This window comes from Notolepis coatsorum (assembly GCF_963971535.1).
Source record: "Notolepis coatsorum genome assembly, chromosome: 5".
In the NCBI taxonomy this organism is placed as follows: domain Eukaryota; kingdom Metazoa; phylum Chordata; class Actinopteri; order Aulopiformes; family Paralepididae; genus Notolepis; species Notolepis coatsorum.
The window spans coordinates 138,579,027-138,604,026 of NC_140169.1; the positions used below are offsets into that span (position 1 = coordinate 138,579,027).

The window sequence follows — 25,000 nt, forward strand, 5'->3', positions numbered from 1 at the left end:
TCTAATGGGAAGCCAAGAACCAGAACCCCTCTGATGTAGTTTTGAAAACCCAGAATCAAGACTCAATAATTGACCAAACAAAAAACACATTACTACTACAGTATGAAAACACGTCGATCAGAACTCAGAACGGTTAATGGAGCCTTTGGTTTCGCTGTTGTTGGAAAACGTGCAACTTTATTGTCTAACTTTTTGTTTTCCATCTTAATAATTATAATAATAAAAAAGAAAAGGAAAATATACCCTAAAATAGAATTTATGTGTTATCACTATCATTATCACTATCATTGTCATTATCACTATCACTCTGTCCGGAGATTCATCACTAATGATAGATACGACATTCTGTGTCCTTTATGAGAAGGTTGGTTGGCCCTTACTGGTAAGCTACTTCCTCATACTAGATCATTATTGAATGGAATTTTGGAACCTATGGAACCCGTTCTATTGACTGGCTGGTCCTTAACACTTTGGAGTGCCAGCCACGAGAAATCTCGTTAGTTCATGCCATGCGTTGAGTGCCAAGACGAGAAATCTCGTTATTTAATCGTTATTTTTTTTATATTGATTTTATTCATTTCTCATCAATATAGCCTCACGTTACCAGTGGGGATCTGTCTGAGCTCGAACAGGGAAAATACCACCCCCTATCGTCTCTCCGGATGGTATTGCACCCATTGGATTGGACTGAATGAAATGGATGGAAAAAAAGAGTTCGGAATCCACATTTTACTTGTCAGGCATGTAACCGAGACTATCCCATTTATTGCCGACCCTCAGAACAGCGTGGATTATCCGTTTCCAGTACCCAGCGTTGGATCAATAAACGCGATCGATATTTGGAATGGCGATCAGGAATTGGAATAATCTTTTTGGAGAACATCTGATCTGAGGTAAGGATCTATTTGACCAGTCTTGGGATAATCAGAGTTTTTTCACCTACAGTATATTTGTGTCCCATATGTGTGTGTGTGGCTGTGAGTGTGTGTGTGCTGATCAGGAAATAAGATAATCGATTTTTCAGCCCGCTTCTCTAGCATGCATAAGTACACATATACTATCGATAATCTAGCGTTTATTTGAAAACTATTCATAAATAGGCCGAAAAATGACAACGTGTTTTGTGTATTCCAGTAAAGTGCGATTCCTGCAGATTTCTTTTTTGGACGTTTAAAAAAACTAGCGTTTTTCAAAATGGTATAAAACGGAAATGAACCGATTAAAAACAATCCGTTTCGACAATGTTGACTGCAACAAGTCATTGAATAAGCGACGGGCGTATTAGACACATATCCATAATTTAAGATATAGTTTATGCATTCGCAAATGTGATCGCCGTCCCATTGACTACAGCGCTGGCACTCAAGCGCTATTTCTGGTGCCCCCTGCTGGCACTCAAAGTGTTAAGGTCCCCCGATTTTTCTTGGAACAGGGTACATCTACATTTGCAGTCCTAAAGGTTGAGATTCTCCCCTCCGTTACAGAGTTTAAAACCTTGATCTCCAACCTTTATCAATCAATCATGTTTTAATTGATTTGTTATCCTTACTTTTGCCCCGCCTTGTGTCTTATTGTTGTGATTTTATATGCCGTGTGATTTTATATGCTTTTTTCTCATTTCTGTATGTACACTCGGCGTGACTGTAAATGAGGGAAACCTCAAGTTGCCTTTCGAGTTTAAATATAGGTTTGAAACTAAATGAAAGTTATTTCCATAATATTGTAGTACAGCTCAGTTTTGATTTATGAATATGAAGTCCCTCCATGAGCTGAATACAAAGACAATCCAGGAGCCGCTCCATAGATTGTGAATAATGGAACAGTACTATGACCAGTAAGTTCTGGTTCAGAGCTGTGAGCCCCCACATTTAAATATAATAATAATACAACTGGACTTTTGGAGAAGTCTTTATTTGGCATGCAGGCAGACACACATGCGATTAGGGATGGGAATTGATAGGATTTATCGATACGATTCATTTATCGATTCTGCTTATCGATTCGATTCTTTATCGATTCCCTTATTGATACCTGATCAATTTATAATTTAAATAAATAAATTGAAAATGCAACAGAACTACATTTAGTCATTTAGCTGACGCTTTTATCCAAAGCGACTTACAAGTTCTGTACGACAAGCCATCAGGAAGGGCACAACTCTATCAGCTGAGCAACAATGTTCATCAAAGTGTTGAGTGCTAAAGTGTAGGTTAGTTTATTAGGACAAGTGCATGACAGTACGGTTAGTTAGGGTGATATATTTTTTTTTATTCAGATAATGGTTGAAGAAGTGCGTCTTTAGTCGACGGCGAAAGATTGGATGGGTTTCGGCTGTCCTAACTGGGGTGGGTAGTTCATTCCACCATTGTGGGGCAAGGACTGAGAATAGGCGACTTCTCTTTGATGACCCTCCGGAGCTCGGATAGGAGTAGGTCTGAGGCGGCCAGAAGATGCAGAGCGTAGGGGTCTAAGCTGGTTAGAATAACATGCAACTTGACATTTCTGATTGTCATTTATTGTTGAGCCCCATGTCAGAAAAATACAAAAAACTGTAAAAAATAAAACATTAACTATAGCCTACACTTAAATAAAATAATGTATTTGAGATTCTCTTAAATGTATTTATTTTTTTATTCTTAAACTAATTTAATCTATTGAATAACAGGTTGTTATTCCTCTGACTTCTGTCTCTCACTCACACTCTCTCTCTCTCACACACACACACACACACACACACACACACACACACACACACACAGAGAGAGAGAGCTCCCCGGGCCCCTGTCCTATAAGCTATTGGCTTGTGTTGCTACACGGACACATTTGTATGTTGCACCACTGTACTTCCTGGCTTACAGTCTTGTAAACAAACATTCCGTCTCTCATTATATGTGAACTAAAGAGGAACAAGGTTTACACAACAGCCCCCACCTGCTGTTTTATTGTATTTGTACCTGTACTATCCGCTGTCAGCTGTTTATCTCTCTTTGTGAGCTTGATTAAATAGCGTTAGCTCACGTTAGCTCCGCGGCTAATTTTAGCTCAGCCTGATCTAAATCAATGACTAGGTTCTAAAGCATTCAAGGTAGTTTTCACTGCACATAGAAGTAGCCAAACAGCAGGAGCATTTCGGGAGCATATTACCAAAACCCAGGCAATTTCGAGCCATTAAGGAATCAAATAGAGTCTGCCATGGCTACATGCTAACGGCTAACATTATTGCGCAACTGTAGGCAGCGATAAGGGGAATCGAAAGTCACGGGAGCCACACGTTCCAGGCATCGGCCAATTAGGAACCGGTTCCCAACCCAACGGAACCGGTTTTCGATTCCCATCCCTACATGCGATGGGCGGCACACACACACAGGAACACACACACACATGCAGTTAGTTGGGTCGCCGATGTGATTGAGTCTCTGCACTTGACCCATCCCGTCGTCCTCCTCCCCCCCCCCCCCCCCCCCCCCCCCAAGAGCAGCCGGGACCAATCCAAGTGCTCCTGTCCGTCTTCGTCAGGGACGCGACAGCGTTAGCGATCTGCTGTGCATGTTTTTTTCCATTGCGTTTCTCTTATCGCGCGGGGGGGGGGGGGGGGGGGGGGACCCTTGCGAGCACGGGGAGAACATGCAAACTCCACACAGAAAGGCCTGGGAGATAACCCACCTGGGTACCTGGTGTAACTAACTAAATAACACCCATTTCGGGGTGCTCCAGTAGCACACCATGTACCGCGCTGCGTCGCGGAATACCGCGCTGCGTCACGGACCTGGTTGACAGGTTGACGGACCTGGTTACACAGAGAGGACGCGACCCTGGTCAGACGCCTCTGGTTTTAGCTCCGCAACGATGTACTCACTTTTAGCTATTATGTTTGTTTTTGCTACTTTTTTATTTAAAGCAACACTGGCGGGTACGTCATACGACCGTCAGACACTTATGGACCTGAACCCCGGGCTCAAAGAGGAGTTTGGAGACACTTTTGACCTAGAATGGCCAGCAGAAATCAGACGGGAGAATGGCGGCAAAGAAAAGAACAAAGGCGACGGCAGGAGAAGACACAGAGGAAGACGAGGAGGTATCAGATTGAGACTAAAAGAGCTGCTTACCGCCCAGCAATTCCATCCATCTTTCTGGCGAATGCCCGTTCGTTGGAGGGTAGGATGGATGATCTGAGAGCGAGGGTCCGGTTCCAACGGGAGATGAGAGACATCAACATTATATGTCTCACAGAGACATGGCTCACGTCGACGACCCCAGACAAAAGCGTCTCTCCCTCGGATGCCTTCACAGTCTTACGTGCAGATCGCAACGCTGGCTCAGGAAAGACCATCGGCGCGGAGTCTGCCTCATCACGAACAATTCCTGGGTTAATCCCGAGGGGGTGCAGGTCCTCTCAAACTCGTGTTCGCCGGACTTGGAACATCTTTCTATCCTATGTCGTCCGTTTCACCTCCGAGGGAGTTCACAGCAGTCGTCATGACTGCCGTGTATATTCCCCCACACGCGAACACGGGCAAAGCGCTGGGCGAATTACACGATCATCTCAACAGACACCAGATCAAACACCCAGACGCAGCGATGGTAGTGGCCGGCGATTTCAACCAGGCCAACCTGAAGAAAGTGATGCCGTCCTTTTTCCAACACATCGCTTGCTCCACCAGAGGGAAGAACACACTCGACCACTGCTATTCCCCGTTCAAAGCGGGTTACAAGGCAGTAGCCGCTCCGCCATTAACGGGGTCCACAAGCTCGAGCGATCATGACTCCATCTTGTTATTTCCGGCATATCAACAGAGATCACGTGACGCCGTCGTGTCACGTGAGACTAAGAAGTGGACCGACGAATCAGAGGCCACGCTCAAGGACGTGCTTGCAGACACGGACTGGGATATGTTCATAGGAAGTGCCAGTGACGTCAGTGAATTAGCAGACATAGTGGTGTGTTATATAACAACAATAGCTGATGGTATTGTCCTCAGGAAAACGGTGCGGATTTTCCCAAACCAGAAACCGTGGGTGGATAGCACTATTAGAGCAGCTCTGAACTCTCGTACCACCGCCTACAACCTGGGTAGAGAGTCAGGAAACATGGAGGAGTATAAGGCTTCAGTCTATACTCTACGCAAAGCAGTCAAACTTGCTAAGAGGACATATGCTGACAAACTGGAGACACAAATGGCACAAAACGACACAAGAGGATTATGGCAGGGACTGAAGTCAATAACTGACTATAAAGTCAGCGCCCCGTCAATGGGGAGCGACGACGCCTCCCTCGCGGACAAGCTCAACACCTTCTACGCTCGGTTTGGTGTAGACAGTGGCGCTGCTGGCTCTCCGGCTAGTGACGTCACTGGCGCGCCGGCTGTTGTGGAGGGGGGGGGGCAACCGCGAGGGGGGGGGGACGCTCTCTCGTTGTCGGAACACAGTGTGAGAAGAGCATTTATGCAGGTGAACACCAGGAAGGCTGCTGGCCCAGATGGCATAACAGGACGTATACTCAAGACCTGTGCCAACCAGCTGGCCCCTGTGTTCACCGTCATATTTAATCAATCACTGGCGGAGTCAGTGGTCCCTGCCTGCTTCAAGAGGTCTACCATCATCCCTGTGCCGAAGAAACCCTCCCCAGCATGTCCAAATGACTACAGACCGGTGGCACTCACCTCTGTGGTCATGAAATGTTTCGAGAGGCTGGTCAAGGACCACATTTGTGCCTCCCTCCCCAGTGATATGGACCCTATGCAATTTGCATACAGGACAAACAGGTCCACCGACGACGCGGTCTCCCAGGTACTGCACAGCACCCTCTCGCACCTTGACCGTCAGAAGGGGGGCTATGTGAGACTGTTGTTCATTGACTACAGCTCAGCGTTCAACACCATAGTCCCCACCAGACTGGTGGACAAGCTGATCGAGCTAGGTCTGAGCTCCGCCCTGAGCGCCTGGGTACTGGACTTTCTGAGCGAAAGACCCCAGGCGGTCAGGGTGGGGGGTCAGACCTCCAACACCATCACCCTGAGCATCGGGTCCCCCCAGGGCTGTGTTCTGAGCCCCCTGCTGTACTCACTCTACACACACGACTGTGTGGCCAAGTTCAGCTCCAACTCCATAGTGAAGTTCGCAGATGACACGGTGGTGGTGGGGCTGATCTCGGACAACAACGAGAAGGCCTACCGGGAGGAGGTGGAGGTACTGGAACGCTGGTGCCAGGACAACAGCCTGCTCCTGAACATTGGCAAAACCAAGGAACTGATCGTGGATTATAGGAGAGGACAGCAGGGGACACACACACCACTGATGATAAACGGGGCTACCGTGGACAGGGTGAGCAGCTTCAAGTACCTGGGGGTCCACATCTCAGAGGACCTGACATGGTCAACACACATAAGCACAGTAGTAAATAAGGCGAAACAGCGTCTCTACCACCTGAGACAGTTAAGGAAGTTCAGAGTATCGGGGAAGATACTCCAGTCCTTCTACTCAGGAGCTGTAGAGAGCATCCTGACCGGAAACATCACTGCCTGGTATGGAAACAGCACGGCACAGGACAAGAAGGCCCTACAGAAAGTGGTGCGCTCAGCCGAGCGTACCACGGGTATTGCACTACCCCCCCTGCAGGTTCTATACAACAAGAGGTGCAAATCCAGAGCCTGCAGGATAATGAAAGACCCTCACCACCCCAATAACAGCCTGTTTCAGCTGCTGAGGTCAGGCAGACGCCTGCAAATCTCAGCTACTAGGACAGAGCGGTTTAGGCTCAGCTTCTTCCCCCAGGCCATCAGAGCCATGAACAATGTACATTGAGTGCTCAGAACATTGAACTGTCCACACACAAGCACACATGAACACACACACGACACGCACACTGTGCACGCTCACACACGAGCAGCCACTTAACACTTTAGCATGAGCGGGCACACACTCAGGCCGCACGCACCCTCACTTATTGCCAAAAGGAAAGGCCACTTTAAATTAGTATTAGCAACAGTAACAGTGTATTGCACTACTATTACTACTACTGTTAACTGCCAACTGTTACCCGTCATTGCACAAATTTATTGTTACCTGCTACCTGTTATTGCACAATTTTATTGCACACATTTTTTGTATTGGATTCTATTATATGTTATATGTTGTACCAATTGCACATCGTTGTGGGCAAGACCACCCGCATTTCATTGTATATCCGTATGCCGTGACAAATAAAACTCTTGACTTGACTTGACTTGACTCCGAGTTCGATTCCCGGACTCGCCGTCATTTGCCGAATGTCTTCCCCTGCTCTCTCTCTCCCGTTTCACCCTACATCTGTCGGTCATGCTTGACCAGAAAAGCGATAAACGCTAAAAAATAAAGTAAAAAAAAAAAAAAAAAAAAAAAAACATTTTGGACATAATATCTCAAAACAATGATTCTGTGAGCGAAATCCACCCAAAATCCACCACTAATTCATCGCCAAACGGAGCGACTCCCAAAAAGGTGTCCCGCGGTGACGCCTCACTTCCAGGTGGACGTCTACAGACACAACAGAGGTGTCCCGCGGTGACGCCTCACTTCCAGGTGGACGTCTACAGACACAACAGAGGTGTCCCGCGGTGACGCCTCACTTCCAGGTGGACGTCTACAGACACAAAAAGGTGTCCCGCGGTGACGCCTCACTTCCAGGTGGACGTCTACAGACACAACAGAGGTGTCCCGCGGTGACGCCTCACTTCCAGGTGGACGTCTACAGACACAACAGAGGTGTCCCGCGGTGACGCCTCACTTCCAGGTGGACGTCTACAGACACAACAGAGGTGTCCCGCGGTGACGCCTCACTTCCAGGTGGACGTCTACAGACACAACAGAGGTGTCCCGCGGTGACGCCTCACTTCCAGGTGGACGTCTACAGACACAACAAGACCCCCGACTCCACTACTCACAGACCTACGTTAAGTTCATTCATTCATTTTATTTGGCTGAAGCCATCGGAGACTGGAAGCCACTGGGGCTCCATCCCTCATATCAGTGTCCACCACGCCGTCGCCACGGCGACGCTTATCCATTTAGAAATACCGTTAACCCTTTCACTGCCACACTACCAAATGGTTAACCCTTTCACTGCCACACTACAAAGGATGAACCCTTTCACAACCACACCACAGAAAAGGTTACCCCTTGCACTACCCCATTACAGACGGTTAACCGGCAACGCTTATCCATTTAGAAAGGCCGTCAACCTTCCGTAGTGTGGTAGTGAAAGGGTTAAAGAAAAGAGAAACCTCGGCCTCGCTTCACTCCCGTGGGACAGCAGCATGACCGCCAACAAACAAGTGAAACGTGCAAGGACAATTTCGACGACCTCAATGGTAGCAGACTCGGCATATAATTGAAACAAACTGGACCATTACTGAATGTAAACGTTGCAGTATTCGCGGGGCCGCAGAGCGTCAGCCGTGCCGTTTCACATTCATTGACCGTGGTGTGGTTGGTTGTTTTACCGCGACGGGGGGGGGGGGGGGGGGCAAATTCCTTGCCTCATAATGTGAGCGCCGCTTCCAGGGGGGAATTCTGCGTCCCCCTCGTTCCGTTGACCGCGCGTGCCGTCGCACCGCCTCGAGACCTCTCTCCTCGTACAGTCTCTCTGAATGAATGAATGCCCGGTGAGATGAGAGAGGCGAGCTAAAGGATGCAGGCAGGGGGGGGGAGAGAGAGAGAGAGAGAAGGAGAGAGAGAGAGAAGGAGAGAGAGAAAGAAGGAGAGAGAGACGGGGGGGGGGGGGGGTGCATCCCAGCTGCCTGAGGAGGTATAGAGAGGGGAGGTTGAGTTCCTGGCATACCTGAGAGTCAGGTAACAAACAAGGAGACTTGGAGAAGGGAGGGAGGGAGGGAGGGAGCGGAGCAAAACACACACACACACACACACACACACACACACACACATTCCACTTTTCTCCTCTCACAACACTGTGTTGTGAAACCCAACGCTCAGTGCATGTTGCGCGTGTGTGTGTGTGTGTGTACATATCTGTGTGTCCAAATCACTAATTCCCTTTTACACATCAACAGTACACGTGCTGAACGTACTACAAAACACACCTGACAGGGCCATAATGAGGGAGGGAGGGAGAGAGAGAGAGAGAGAGCGAAAGAGAGGGATAGAGAGAGAGATGGAGAGGTAGAGAGAGAGAGAGAGGAGAGAGAGAGAGAGAGAGAGAGAGAGAGAGAAAGATAGGGGGAGAGAGAGAGAGAGAGAGAGAGGGAGAGAGAGAGAGAGGTAGAGAGAGAGAGAGAGAGAGGGGGGGGGGAGAGGGAGGCAGGAGAACAGATAGACAGATAGTGATGGAAAGTCAGGTATGCCTTGACATTGATGGGATTAGCTTGGTTTGCTCTGAAGCATTCCGGGGACTCTTAAGATCATGAATCTGCATCCTTCCTCCGCCGCTTTCCTTTTATGTAACCCCCACCTCCTGACCCCCCCCCCATCACCTCCCGACCCCCCCCCCCACCCATCCCCTGGTTCCTAGAAAGAGGCAGGAGGCTGAGGTGCAGGTCTGGCGAGCGGAGCCAGGTAGAGGAGAGCCAGAGCCCGGCCGTGATGGATGTGGACCAGGGAGTCGGGGAAGTGGGACAAAGTTCACTGCTGGAGTAAGTTGTAAGTTATGACTTGACCCTCCCTGCTAAGGAAACCTGGGCCTCCAATTCCTCCATTGCAGTGTGTGTGTGTGTGTGTGTGTGTGTGTGTGTGTGTGTGTGTGTGTGTTTTTTGTGAGTGTGTGTTTTTTGTGTGTGTGTGAGTGTGTGTGTACGTGCAAGTGTGTGTGTTTTTTGTGTGTGTTTTTGTGTGTGTGTGTGTGTGAGTGTGTGTGTGTGAGTGTGTGTGTGTGCAAGTGTGTGTGTGTGTGTGTGTGTGAAAGTGTGTGTGTGTGCGTGTGTGTGTGTGTGCGTGTGTGTGCAGGTGTGTGTGTGTGTGTGTGCGAGTGTGTGTGCGAGTGTGTGTGCGCTGTGTGCATGTGTGTGCGTGTGTGTGCAAGTGTGTGTGTGTGCAAGTGTGTGTGTGTGCGAGTGTGTGTGTGTGTGTGTGTGTATGTGCGTGTGTGTGCAAGTGTGTGTGTCTGTGTGTGCGAGTGTGTGTGTGTGTGTGCGCTGTGTGCATGTGTGTGTGTGCTGTGTGCATGTGTGTGTGCGTGTGTGTGCAAGTATGTGTGTGTGCAAGTGTGTGTGTGTGCGCGAGTGTGTGTGTGTGTGTGTGTGTGTGTGCGTGTGTGTGCAAGTGTGTGTGTGTGCAAGTGTGTGTGTGTGTGTGTGCGAGTGTGTGTGTGTGTGTGTGTGTATGTGCGTGTGTGTGCAAGTGTGTGTGTCTGTGTGTGCGAGTGTGTGTGCATGTGTGTGTGCGTGTGTGTGCAAGTATGTGTGTGTGCAAGTGTGTGTGTGTGCGCGAGTGTGTGTGTGTGTGTGTGTGTGTGTGTGTGTGTGCGTGTGTGCAAGTGTGTGTGTGTGTGTGTGTGTGTGTGTGTGTGTGTGTGTGTGTGTGTGTGCGAGTGTGTGTGTGTGTGTGTGTGTGTGTGAGTCCATCTGGGACTCCCAGACCGTACAGTTGGCAGGAACATCTGGCTGTCTTCTCCAAAAGTTGCTTCGAGAGTGTACCTCGCCTCGTGTGTGTGTGTGTGCGTGTGTGTGTCTGTGCGTGTGTGTGCGTGTGCGTGCGTCTGTGTGCATGCGTGTCCACTTGGCAGGCATGAGCGGCGGGCGGTCTCTTACCCACAAAGCCGTCCTGTCCCACCAGCTTCAAGGCCAGCTTGTCGGCCAGCACCGAGGAGTTGCCGTGGGCGATGTTGGCGAAGGGCCCCGCGTGGACGAACACCGGTGTGCCCTGCGACAACAAGCACAAGTGCCACACAAACAGTTTTAGAAAAGGCCTCCTGCCCACGGCGACTTAACCCCGAGAGCAAACTCACCCCCGGCGCTCCGTACATACATGCAGACAGACACTCCTCAGTTCCAGAGGCTTTCAGTCGAGGACCCCCGAGTTTAATTCACAATTCAAGTGGATGTTAATTCTACGGTGAACTGAGTATTCGTCTACGAGATAAGAGGTTCTTGCCAGTTTGACTATAATACGCCAAAGCACCATAGAGTGCATGTTCTGGCACCATAGAGGGCACATTGTGGCACCATAGAATGCAGGTTGTGGCACCATAAAGTGCATGTTCTGGCACCATTAGGGATGGGTATCGTTTTGGATTTTATCTATACTACTACTCTTATCGGTTATTTTAGATTATTTAGCACAAAAAAATTAAAGATTATTAAGAACAGAATCGACATTGCTTTATTATTCTTTTATATAACTATATTACTGCACATGGCTACTTTTTTTTATCAATTAATACAAGCAGTCAGATACATTTAGTTCTTAAATCGGAATGTCCCACCCAATACCCAGCTGTTATAAACGGTTCAATACTCAATTTTATTAGTAGAGATACTTTTAGAACAATAGCCTGATGCGGTATTATTTTCCATGAGTTGAGTGGACGCATGACCGAAGCAGTGTGTGTGTGTGTGTGTGTGTGTGTGTGTGTGTGTGTGTGTGCGCGCGTGTAGTGGGCGTGTCAACAGTGTCAGCTGAACTCGCACCAAGGCATAGGGAAATAGTCAGACAGACATCCCAGAATTATTTCATAATACAAAGTTTCTGAATGGACGTTTGGATTAAACCAAGTTGTATGCAGTGATGAACGGTCTTTCCCCACAGAAAACAAGTTACTTAATGTTACACACGTCGCGCTATGCATGCTTAGCTTGCTAACGTTAAGATAGCAGTGTAACTTAATGTTACACAGGTCGCGCTATGCATGCTTAGCTTGCTAACGTTAAGATAGCACATAGCAGTGTAACTTAATGTTACACAGGTTGCGCTATGCACGCTTAGCTTGCTAACGTTAAGATAGCACATAGCAGTGTAACTTAATGTTACGCAGGTCGCGCTATGCATGCTTTTTTCCGAACGTTTCGTTCTCTCCGCTATGATGAGAGCAGAGCTGTCTGTGTGTTCAGAACAACTCTCAAGTTGTAGGCTACTACAGTAACTGTACCCGTGAGCGAGTGTGTGTGTAAGAGCACAGCATAGCCCCGCCGCTCACACAGAAAGAGAGAGAGAGAGACAGAGAGATAGAGAAAGCGGCCAACAAGATTAGTTTGCGAAAATAATCGGATCTCATCACTACTCAGGTTTTTTCTAATTTAGAACCGGTTCCCGTTTAGAACCGGGTTTCGGGGGGGCATCCCTAGGCACCATAGAGTGAATGTTCTGGCACTATATAGTGCAGGTTGTGGCACCATAGAGTGCAGGTTCTGGCACCATAGAGTGCAGGTTCTGGCACCATAGAGTGCAAGTTGCATGCACTCATCTGTGTTTCACTACACACTTGAGTGCATGCTTACCAACTGTCCGTCTGCAACACTACTATCACCGACATCTAAGAAGGGAGATCCCCCCTTGAATGGCCCTTCTAAGGTTTCTCTCCTCCACACTGCCTGTGGAGCATTTTACCTATTGTTAGGTTTTAGTGAGTTTTTCCTTACCTTCGCGTGGGGTATGTCTGGGAGTGCTTGCATTCTTTCATTTATTTGCATTTATTTTAAATTTGTTGGACCTTATGGTGTCCTTGTTCTGTTCTTGACTTATTGTTATGTTTTCTTCTTGACTTGTTTAAAGAAGACCTGTACGGCCCATGGGGACATTAACGTGTGTTGTTGGGCCTTATAAATAAATTTGATTTGATTTGATTAAGTTCTGGCAGCATAGCGACACCAACCATGCAGCACGGCCAGTGTGGCCCCCTGGCCGCATGGTTACAACATCTTGGAGGTGCTCTGTGCTCAGACCCTGTGCGGTCTCTCTCTACACACACATTCGGCCCAGGGCGTAATTGTGCAATGGTGTGTGGACCGCACACACACCGCCGTGTGTTTTAGACGGCCACACGTGCGCTTTTGAAGACTGTGGTGAAAACCCCCGTGTCACGGTGGCCAGGGTTCATCTTTATATAAGTTGGCTGGCATTTGCGTCGGTCTGCAGCTACGGGTGCTTAACGGGTTCAGAGAAACCTTGTAGTTTAAAAACAAGGCAACGCGTCCAAGGAAGGTGGCTGCCAAAGGGAAAAGGTCAACTTCAAAAGAGGTGAAATTCTTCTCACTTCTCTCCCAAGACTCCAAGTGAATCTTTGCAACAGGACAGCTTCCTTTCACCCAGGAGGCTGGGCTGGGCAGGGCCCGTTGTTTCACTGCATGTGATTGGACCAGACCACTAAGACTCTTAACCACCAAAACCTGCACGGACTATAATGTATATTATGACCCTCAGCTGCACCTTGTGTATACCGTTTACTTTTACTCATAGTATACTGTATATATTCAGGTGCTATGACAGCTGAAGTATCCTAAGATGGATCAATAAAGGAATATCTTATCTTATATAGAGAGTAAAGGTATTGAATCACACGGTTAGTGAAGCTCTTGCCGACATGAACCGACAAGGTTCAGGCTTGTGATCAGAGGGTCACAGCCACCAGTTCGATACCCGTCTGGGTGGAGGACGCTTCCCCCACCTGCTCCAACAGCAGAGGGCCGTGGGCGTAGCAGTGAGAGGACTCTGGGTGTGAATGTGGGGGACTGTGTTGAGCGTGAGGACGGGACGTGTGGGGGGACGTCGCTGTGGGGGACTGTGTTGAGCGTGAGGACGGGACGTGTGGGGGGGACGTCGCTGTGGGGGACTGTGTTGAGCGTGAGGACGGGACGTGTGGGGGGGACGTCGCTGTGGGGGACTGTGTTGAGCGTGAGGACAGGACGTGTGGGGGGGACGTCGCTGTGGGGGACTGTGTTGAGCGTGAGGACGGGACGTGTGGGGGGGACGTCGCTGTGGGGGACTGTGTTGAGCGTGAGGACGGGACGTGTGGGGGGGACGTCGCTGTGGGGGACTGTGTTGAGCGTGAGGACAGGACGTGTGGGGGGACGTCGCTGTGGGGGACTGTGTTGAGCGTGAGGACGGGACGTGTGGGGGGACGTCGCTGTGGGGGACTGTGTTGAGCGTGAGGACAGGACGTGTGGGGGGACGTCGCTGTGGGGGACTGTGTTGAGCGTGAGGACAGGAAACGAGCGTCCACGCTCTACAAATCTAAGTAAATATAGGCAACAACGTCAGCGGAGGGAAGTGGTGACGGTAAGAGCAGAGATGGAGAAAGGAGGAGAGGATGACGGGGAGGGAGTGAGATGGAATTGGTCATCATTAAGAGGTATACCGATAGTTTTATCTTTTTTTTTTAAAGGCTGATACCAAGATAGTTGTTCGAGGTTTTGTGCAGATAATAATTATCTTTATGTAAAATTACAAGGATAAATTACTGCCTTTTAATTAAGAATTAATATAGCCTTTTTTATACAATTTTCTTAATAATAATAATAATAATAATAATAATAATAATAATAATAATAATAATAATAATAATAATAATAATAATAATAATAATAATAATAATAATAACAATAATATAATAATAATAAACTGTATTTGTATAGCACCTTTCATATGAGAATTGAGAAGGCATCCAGGCTGATATCCAGTCTTTGAGAGGTGGATACTTAATGAAATGCCAAAATTGTCCCGATGTCAGCAAACTGATGTATCGGTCTAACTCTAAACGAGTAGACGAGGAAATCACATGAAAAACATTCTCTCAATGCTGCAATCCATTCACTGTCACCGGCCCTTTTGTCGGTCCCGATGGAACGTGAGCACGTCACGTAGAAGGTGATTTTCCATGTGTTGTTGAGACCCCCTTAAACCTTCCCTGACCCTGTTCAGTCAGCGCTAGCCTTACTCTGTCTTTCCAGACCCCCTGACATGGGAACGTGAGCCAGGAAATCTAGCAATCGGGCCGTATCCAGCGAAACAGGAAATAAATAAAGGGGCGATAGTGTCGTCGTTCCGCTCGGTGGAAAAGAGCAAAGAGAGAGAGGATTATGAAGACCCAGGAGGCGGAGAGGCGACGGATGGAGATAAAACGAAACAGGAAGGTGAAGATAATTTCTTCTCTTCCTCTTTTCACACCTCTCATCTCCTCCACAAAAAAAATCCATAACAACATCAGGTCTGCTGCGGATCAGTTATCATGTGGTTAAGCTGCAGCGGATTATTGCAGAATTACTTTAAACGTTGCCAAAAAAACAATGTTGATTTATTCTGCACATAATCTCCCACACATTCCAAAGAACTCTAAACCGTTTGGCACACTTTCATTTAGTTGAGACTTGAGAGTGGATGAATTTGAATGTGGCCACCGCCGCCGGTGATGTCATCGTGGGGACATTGAATCATTGTGTCGTGTTAATCACAGCTCCGTGAAACGATAAGGTAGCGGCCCCCTATCAGACAAGGTGTTGCATCGTTTCATGGTGCTGTAATTAACACACAGCACAAGGAATCAATGTCCCCGATGACTAGGGATGGGAATTGATAGGATTTTATCGATACGATTCCATTATCGATTCTGCTTATCGATTCGATTCTTTATCGATTCTCTTATCGATACCTGATCAATTTATAATTTAAATAAATAAATTGGAAATGCAACAGAACTAAGCTGGTTAGAATAACAACATGCAACTTGACATTTCTGATTGTCATTTATTGTTGAGCCCCCATGTCAGGGGCGACAGTGGCTCGGGAGGTAGAGCAGTCGTCTGGCAATCCGGAGGTTCCCGGTTCGATTCCCGCTCCTCCCGGGCAGCGTGTCGATGTGTCCTTGAGCAAGACACTTAACCCCTAACTGCTCCCGATGAGCAGGTTGGCACCTTGCATGGTTGCCTGCGCCGTCGTTGTGTGAATGTGTGAGTGATTGGGTAAAATGTAAGGAACAAATTGTAAAGCGCTTTGGATAAAAGCGCTATATAAAAAAGCAGCCATTTACCATGTCAGAAAAATACAAAAACTGTAAAAAATAAAACATTAACTATAGCCTACACTTAAATAAAATAATGTATTTGAGATTCTCTTAAAATGTATTTATTTTTTTATTCTTAAACTAATTTAATCTATTGAATAACAGTCGTTATTCCTCTGACTTCTGTCTCACACACACACACACACACAGACACACAGAGCTCCCTCCCCGGGCCCCTGTCCTGTAGGTATTGGCTTGTGTTGCTACACGGACACACTTGTATGTTGCACCATGGTACTTCCTGTCTGACGGACTTAGTAAATAAACAATCCGGCTCTTATTATATGTGAACTAAAGAGTACAATGTTTACAGAACAGTCCCCACCCGCTGTTTTATTGTATTTGTACCTGTACTATCCGCTGTCAGCTGTTTATCTCTCTTTGTGAGCTTGATTAAATAGCGTTAGCTCACGTTAGCTAGCGATAGCTCCGCGGCTAATTTTAGCTCACCCTAAACTAAATCAATGAAAGCATTCAAGTAGTTTTCACTGCACATAGAAGTAGCCAAACAGCGGGAGCATTTCGGGAGCATATGACCAAAAGCCAGGCAATTTCGAGCCCTTAAGGAATCAAATAGAGTCTGCCATGGCTACATGCTAACGCGCGCAACTGTAGGAAAAACCTGGCAGCGTTAAGGGAATCGAAAGTCACAGGAGCCACACGGTTCCAGGCATCGGCCAATTAGGAACCGGTTCCCAACGGGAACCGGTTTTCGATTCCCATCCCTACCGATGACATCACTGGTGGCCATATTCAACCTGATTCACTCTCGATAACGGTCAAACTAAATTAATGTGTGCGAAAGCACTTAGTGCCCTTTAGTTACCCTTTAAAGGGTAAGTTCCCAATTTTAGCCATATATCCTGCTTATATCCCCTGTATCAATGACATAACTGTATTCAAACCGTGACAAAAAATAAAGATATATATATATATAAAAAACTAATAAATAAATGTGTATACATTTTGTACATAAAACTATGAAACTTTTGTAACCTTTTGTTTTTGCAAAATTATGTACTGAATTATGTTTCTTTTTTTGCATTGTTATATTGTTATATTGCATGTAAATAATGTAATGTAAAAAGGGTCGGCAATTATAAGCCTCGGCTTCAGAAATAAAATCATTCATTCATTCATTCATTCATTCATTCAATGACGTTGTTGTATCCTGTATGATACGGTTGGGTGGTCCTCCCTGGTCGTGACTTGCACTGGCATCTGTTTCTGTATAAAGATAAAAATGGATGCTGTATGAGTCATGAAATAACCACTGAAACCTACTCCATGGTGCACCCAGAGTAAGTTTCAGCATCTATTTCAGTCAGCCTGTACAGACTGGAGCACGGCACCATTGACTTTGCATTCGTTTTGTGGCTAACTAGTCAGAGCTGCAGGCATCCAGTAGGGATAGGCATCGATTTTCGAATATTCTAATAGCCTTTAGTTTAGATTATAAAAAAATCGTTTATGCAAGTATCGTTTTGCCTCAAAAAGTGCGGCTAGCCTAGCTTAAAACCCCGGGGGAGGTGTTTTTGGCCAACGTCTCGGCTAGCTACTCCGCATTCGCTTCCACTCATTTGTGCTAAGCTAGGCTGGCGCGCAGCCGGATAGCTTCCTACTGAACGCACAGAGAGGGAATTGGTATCTATGTTCTTTTCCGACTCTGGAGACGACGGTAAGCGCATTTCCCATAATGTTGGCGTGTTCCTTTACATTTATGAGATTTCATCAGATAAAAAGTGAGGAGGTAGAGTCTACTTTACGGTTAGCGTAAATCAAGGCACATCTTACTAAATGTACTAGTGTTTTGGAGCACAGGGGAGGAGAAGAGAAGACAGGAAGAAGAACTAGAAGAGGCCGAGTGTTCAGTCTGATTTAAGAGACAATTAAACTAAAAGGGATAGGAAGGGCTGGAGAGCCATGGAATACACGTTAACGGAATTACAATAATCTTATTAAAAAAGAAAGGGGGTGGGCGGAGAATGAGATTTACTCTTGACAAAATAAATGATAAAAAAATAGATTTGTGTATTTGGGTTGAGAAATTATTAACACGCGCTTAACTTGAAATAATGTTGCATCGCGATAACGTTATTCAAATTACAATCCATTCATCTGAATTAACCGAGTGGTTGAGTGTACATGGTTCACATTCCAAGCCAAATCTTACAAGTTGCACCTTTAACCTTTAAAAATTATTCTCATTTTAGATTTTGAGGCAAGGAAATCCAGAATTTTTTTTAAAGTAAACCTTGCAATCCTGAGGATGTGACATCATTGTTACATGATAACCACCACCAGTGTGTGTGTGTGTGTGTGTGTGTGTGTGTGTGTGTGTGTGTGTGCGAGCGTGCGTGCGTGTGTGTGTGTGTGTGTTAGTTAACACTTTCACTATGGAATTCTAGAGTGCTAAGATAGAATTCCTGAGAAAACATTCCAAAACACTTAAACCTGAAAGGGTTAAAATGGAAGAGGGGGGGGGGGGGGGGGGGGGGCATAGAGCATCAATCCTTCACCAGCGATAGTGACGTCACATCTGTGGAAACAACTAAGGACTGTCTTCACTGGCTCGTCATCATTACTACCACCGAGCTGAGGACAGCTTAACAGACAGTGAGCACGGCTTGAAGACAGTTACTGTATAGCAGAATTATAACGGCCCGATGCAACCCCCCCCCCCCCCCGAACATTAGCCCCAATGAGCTCATTCACTTGCCCCTTTAACACAACACCAACAGCACCACGACATCCACACTTGACGTAACGAGAGTCTTTTTATCCCAGGAAACGACAATTACTGACCATCCGTTCTGACCATTTAGCAGGATGATCAGTCAGAGTAATCACATCTCTGATGAGCACCAGATTTAAAGAGGTCATTTTGCAGAACAACTCTAGCAGGACAACACATACAGTGGTGCAGTGGTTTGCACTGTTGCCTCACAGCAAGGAGGGGTTTGACCAGCAGGGGGCCTTTCTGGGCGGAGTTTACATGTCCTCTCCCTGTGTTCGTGTGGGTTTCCTCCGGGTACATGTACGACACAACATGAGCTATGAACACACATGAAAATATAATGATACTAAATTGCTGGCGGCTACGTGGCGTAGTGGGCAAGGCGCTCGCCACGAATACTGGAGACGCTGGGCTCGACTGTTCGAGCCCAGCGCTCCACATTGCTTTCAGTTTAGCTGGTCGTCCGTACTAATACACATTGGCCGTATTAGGGGGTGGGAAACTGATGGGTGGGGATCGGGCGTTGTGGACAGCGACTCCTACAGGTCGGTTGGTGCGCCTGCGCAGTAGAATCAGGAAGTGTCGGGGGCAGCGTGAGCCTCCCACGCGTTACTCCTCGCCACTGAGAGATCGAGCTGCGCAGGTGAAAAGATGCGACTGCTGTTACCTCAAGTACCGGAGGGGACTTGTGCTATGTATGACTTAGTCCACATTGCAGCCGGCTTGTGGGAGGCAAGAAACAGCATCCGTGACAGGGGAGGGTTGAATTGGATGATACGAAATTGGGATGGGAGAAAATATAGAAAATGGGAGAAAAAAAAAATATATACTAAATTGCACTTGCTCAAAAACTCAATCTCAGCAGGAGAAGTTGATTCCCTGAGATTAATGAGCTAGGTGAAAAGAAGCGGCTGGCGACTCCACATGTATCGGAGGAGGCATGTGGTAGTTCTACACCCTCCCCAGACCGACAGTATAGGGCAGCATGTGGTAGTCTACACCCTCCCCAGACCGACAGAGGAGGCATGTGGTAGTCTACACCCTCCCCAGACCGACAGAGGAGGCATGTGGTAGTCTACACCCTCCCCAGACCGACAGAGGAGGCATGTGGAAGTCTACACCCTCCCCAGACCGACAGAGGAGGCATGTGGTGGTCTACACCCTCCCCAGACTAACAGAGAAGGCATGTGGTAGTCTACACCCTCCCCAGACCAACAGAGAAGGCATGTGGTAGTCTACACCCTCCCCAGACCCACAGTAGGGCAGCATGTGGTAGTCTACACCCTCCCCAGACCAACAGTAGGGCAGCATGTGGTAGTCTACACCCTCCCCAGACCCACAGTAGGTCAGCATGTGGTAGTCTACACCCTCCCCAGACCCACAGTAGGTCAGCATGTGGTAGTCTACACCCTCCCCAGACTGACAGTAGGGCAGCATGTGGTAGTCTACACCCTCCTCAGACTGACAGTAGGGCAGCATGTGGTAGTCTACACCCTCCCCAGACCCACAGTAGGGCAGCATGTGGTAGTCTACACCCTCCTCAGACCCACAGTAGGGCAGCATGTGGTAGTCTACACCCTCCCCAGACCCACAGTAGGGCAGCATGTGGTAGTCTACACCCTCCCCAGACCCACAGTAGGGCAGCATGTGGTAGTCTACAACCTCCCCAGACCCACAGTAGGGCAGCATGTGGTAGTCTACACCCTCCCCAGACCGACAGTAGGGCAGCATGTGGTAGTCTACACCCTCCCCAGACTGACAGTAGGGCAGCATGTGGTAGTCTACACCCTCCTCAGACTCACAGTAGGGCAGCATGTGGTAGTCTACAACCTCCCCAGACCCACAGTAGGGCAGCATGTGGTAGTCTACACCCTCCCCAGACTCACAGTAGGGCAGCATGTGGTAGTCTACAACCTCCCCAGACCCACAGTAGGGCAGCATGTGGTAGTCTACACCCTCCCCAGACCGACAGTAGGGCAGCATGTGGTAGTCTACACCCTCCCTAGACTGACAGTAGAGCAGCATGTAGTAGTCTACACCCTCCCCAGACTGACAGTAGGGCAGCATGTGGTAGTCTACACCCTCCCTAGACTGACAGTAGAGCAGCATGTAGTAGTCTACACCCTCCCCAGACTGACAGTAGGGCAGCATGTGGTAGTCTACACCCTCCCCAGACCAACAGTAGGGCAGCATGTGGTAGTCTACACCCTCCCCAGACCGACAGGGCAGCATGTGGTAGTCTACACCCTCCTCAGACTGACAGTAGGGCAGCATGTGGTAGTCTACACCCTCCCCAGACCGACAGTAGGGCAGCATGTGGTAGTCTACACCCTCCCCAGACTGACAGTAGGGCAGCATGTGGTAGTCTACACACCCTCCCCAGACTGACAGTAGGGCAGCATGTGGTAGTCTACACCCTCCTCAGACCGACAGTAGGGCAGCATGTGGTAGTCTACACCCTCCTCAGACCGACAGTAGGGCAGCATGTGGTAGTCTATACCCTCCCCAGACCGACAGTAGGGCAGCATGTGGTAGTCTACACCCTCCCCAGAGCGACAGTAGGGCAGCATGTGGTAGTCTACACCCTCCCCAGACCGACAGTAGGGCAGCATGTGGTAGTCTACACCCTCCTCAGACCGACAGTAGGGCAGCATGTGGTAGTCTACACCCTCCCCAGACCGACAGTAGGGCAGCATTGTGGTAGTCTACACCCTCCCTAGACTGACAGTAGGGCAGCATGTGGTAGTCTACACCCTCCCCAGAGCGACAGTAGGGCAGCATGTAGTAGTCTACACCCTCCTCAGACCCACAGTAGGGCAGCATGTGGTAGTCTACACCCTCCTCAGACAGACAGTAGGGCAGCATGTGGTAGTCTACACCCTCCCCAGACCGACAGTAGGGCAGCATGTGGTAGTCTACAACCTCCCCAGACCCACAGTAGGGCAGCATGTGGTAGTCTACACCCTCCCCAGACCCACAGTAGGGCAGCATGTGGTAGTCTACACCCTCCCCAGACCAACAGTAGGGCAGCATGTGGTAGTCTACACCCTCCCCAGACCAACAGTAGGGCAGCATGTGGTAGTCTACACCCTCCCCAGACCAACAGTAGGGCAGCATGTGGTAGTCTACACCCTCCCCAGACCAACAGTAGGGCAGCATGTAGTAGTCTACACCCTCCCCAGACTGACAGTAGGGCAGCATGTGGTAGTCTACACCCTCCCCAGACTGACAGTAGGGCAGCATGTGGTAGTCTACAACCTCCTCAGACCGACAGTAGGGCAGCATGTGGTAGTCTACACCCTCCCCAGACAGACAGTAGGGCAGCATGTGGTAGTCTACACCCTCCCCAGACAGACAGTAGGGCAGCATGTGGTAGTCTACACCCTCCAACGACCAGAACACCCCGCCAATTGTGTTGGTAGGGACAACTGACCAAGCCGGCGGTACCGCTGCTGGGAATTGAACCCTGGGTCAGTGGTGGTGGTAGGCGAGTGCTTAGACCTCTACACTAACCAGACTCCCCCCCACCCCCCCCCCCCCCCACACACACACAGATTTCACTATTAACCATGATTCGAAACATCAGGGTTACCTCAAAACAAATGAGCGGATAATAATCACAGTCGTGTCAGATTTATTTGTAGCTCAAAATCACATTACATTCAAAGGCCCACAGTGGAACAACACCCCCTGGTGCAACCCTCTGAATTATCAGCTCCATGAGAGCTCCTCAAGCCTATAATCACACCAGGCCTACTATCTCACAAGCTGCAGTTCCAGTGGCCTATCAGGAGTGTGTAGCGGCTGTGTAATCCATGGCAGAACACACGTAGTCAAGTGTAACTGAGTAGGTAATTTAGTTACTTTTTGGAAGAAGTAACTAGTAACTGTAACTAGTTACTTTTTTTAAAGTAACTTGCCCAACACTGCTGATGACACGTACACATGCTAGTCTAGAGAGGAGGCCTGCTGATGACACGTACACATGCTAGTCTAGAGAGGACGCCTGATGATGACACGTACACATGCTAGTCTAGAGAGGACGCCTGATGATGACACGTACACATGCTAGTCTAGAGAGGACGCCTGATGATGACACGTACACATGCTAGTCTAGAGAGGACGCCTGATGATGACACGTACACATGCTAGTCTAGAGAGGACGCCTGATGATGACACGTACACATGCTAGTCTAGAGAGGACGCCTGATGATGACACGTACACATGCTAGTCTAGAGAGGACGCCTGCTGATGACACGTACACATGCTAGTCTAGAGAGGACGCCTGATGATGACACGTACACATGCTAGTCTAGAGAGGACGCCTGCTGATGACACGTACACATGCTAGTCTAGAGCAGTGGTTCCCAAAGTCGGGGTCGCGACCCAAAGGTGGGCCGCGAGCAGCCACGGGAGGGCCGCGAGATGATTTAAAAAAAAATAAAAATAAAATAATTTTTTTTTTTTTGTCAGGCCACTGAACTTAGAAGCAGGCCAGGACAGTGTTTCTAGTTGTATTCTAAAATTCTATTCTATTGTATTCTAAAATGTGACTATATGGTTTTATATTAACTTAATAAATAAACAAAAACGAAAAATCTACTTATTTCAACGAACATTTCAAACTAAATAACAGATTATGCACATAAAACGCTGAAAACAACCGAAGCAACAATAGTATTTTAATGAGGCTATTATTATTATCATTATTATTTTGTAACAAGTTAGCCCTCTCATAAATAGCACATATAAATGAATAACTAACTTGAACTAACTTAATAGTCACCTGGCAAAAAAAAAAAAGAAAGCCTGACGATGTGCATTGGGCCGCGGCTCTCTGACGCCTTATTTTCTGGGCCCCGGCCTGAAAGTTTGGGAACCCCTGGTCTAGAGAGGAGGCCTGATGACACGTACACATGGAGGAATCAACCACTACTGTTTTCCTCCTGTCTGCTCTATCTCCTCTGAAACAACACGTATGAATGTGAGCCCTGCGGCGCGCGCGCGCGCACACACGCACACGCACACACACACACACACAGTGAGGGCACAGGGGGTCTAGTTAGATGGAAATTTCCCATGGAGCCTTGAGGCCTGGTCCGTCCCGATATGAGTCCCCCCACCAGAATCACAGGAAACCCACACAGGAAAGGTTCCACAAAACAGGACCGTGAATGTTTCCTCCCCAAAGCTAGAAACCAAATCTCTGCTGCCTATGTGTCCTCCCCCCTCTCTCTCTCTCTCTCTCTTAAACATACACCCGGTCTGGATCTATGCATGCCCACCCAGTGCACAAGCAAACAGGCCCCCTCTCATAACAGTAAGAAACAAAAAATAAAAAACAACAACACGTCACTGACATCCCCTTTAATCTACAATTAAAGCTGCCTGCTCATGATCAGCGGTAGAACAGCTGTGCGCTTGTGTGTGTTTTTCTATGGAGGGCGTGGCGCTCAACTCTGTGATGGCGCTCAATTCTGCGGTGGCGCTCAACTCTGGGATGGTTGGGGCGCCCCAATGGCGCACCGCATACTGCGACGCAGACCTATGCGGTCGACCCGGGTTCGCCTCCCGCTCTGTGATGGCGCTCAACTCTGTGATGGCGCTCAACTCTGTGATGGCGCTCAACTCTGCGATGGCGCTCAACTCTGTGATGGCGCTCAACTCTGCGAAGGCGCTACCCTTGGCATTACTCACCGCTCCAGATCGCCACTCGTCGCTGCACTGTTTGCCTTTTCAAAGCGCTACCAATGAGTTTACAGCTTTACGCGACGTAAGCAGAGAAACGACTCAAGGAGAAGCTCATCCTCTCTGTGATCTGGAGTCTACCACCATGTGTTAAAGACCCACCACGATCTTGGCAGCAGTTTCCGCGTTGAACTTCAGCGATGAGCAAAAGAGCGGAATGCCGACCGCGCGGGCAGGCAGGCAGCTTTATATAAACAGCCGTCCTTTTAATATGAATCATGATCACGGTTACCATCACATCTCGTAGTGGCCTTGAATTTAGATCAATCCAACGGGAGAAAAAAAAAAAAACTAAAACATAAGGAATTCATATCTTCTCATAACACCGTTAAGCACGAGAAGGTTTCTACCCCGATCGCGGCGTGGGATGAAGGCCAAGACCAGATGTGCAGACGCTTTTATCAGTTTAATCAATCCATCACACCCCGATCTCTACCTCCCCCCATCCTTCCTTCCCTTCATCCATCATCTCCAGGATAGGGCGTTGCCTCCAAGAATCTTGCCTCCTAGAGAGTCTTGTTGGGGGGGGGGGGGT

At 48.3% G+C, this 25,000-nt stretch overlaps 1 protein-coding gene across 1 annotated transcript in view; it reads right to left on the bottom strand.

The window, feature by feature from the left end:
• The window catches only part of mthfd1l (methylenetetrahydrofolate dehydrogenase (NADP+ dependent) 1 like), a 156,736-nt gene that overhangs the window by 77,862 nt on the left and 53,874 nt on the right, over window positions 1-25,000 (bottom strand). The window contains 1 exon segment of the mRNA XM_084315202.1: window positions 10,737-10,848. Within this exon segment, the coding sequence (XP_084171328.1) occupies window positions 10,737-10,848 (112 nt within the window).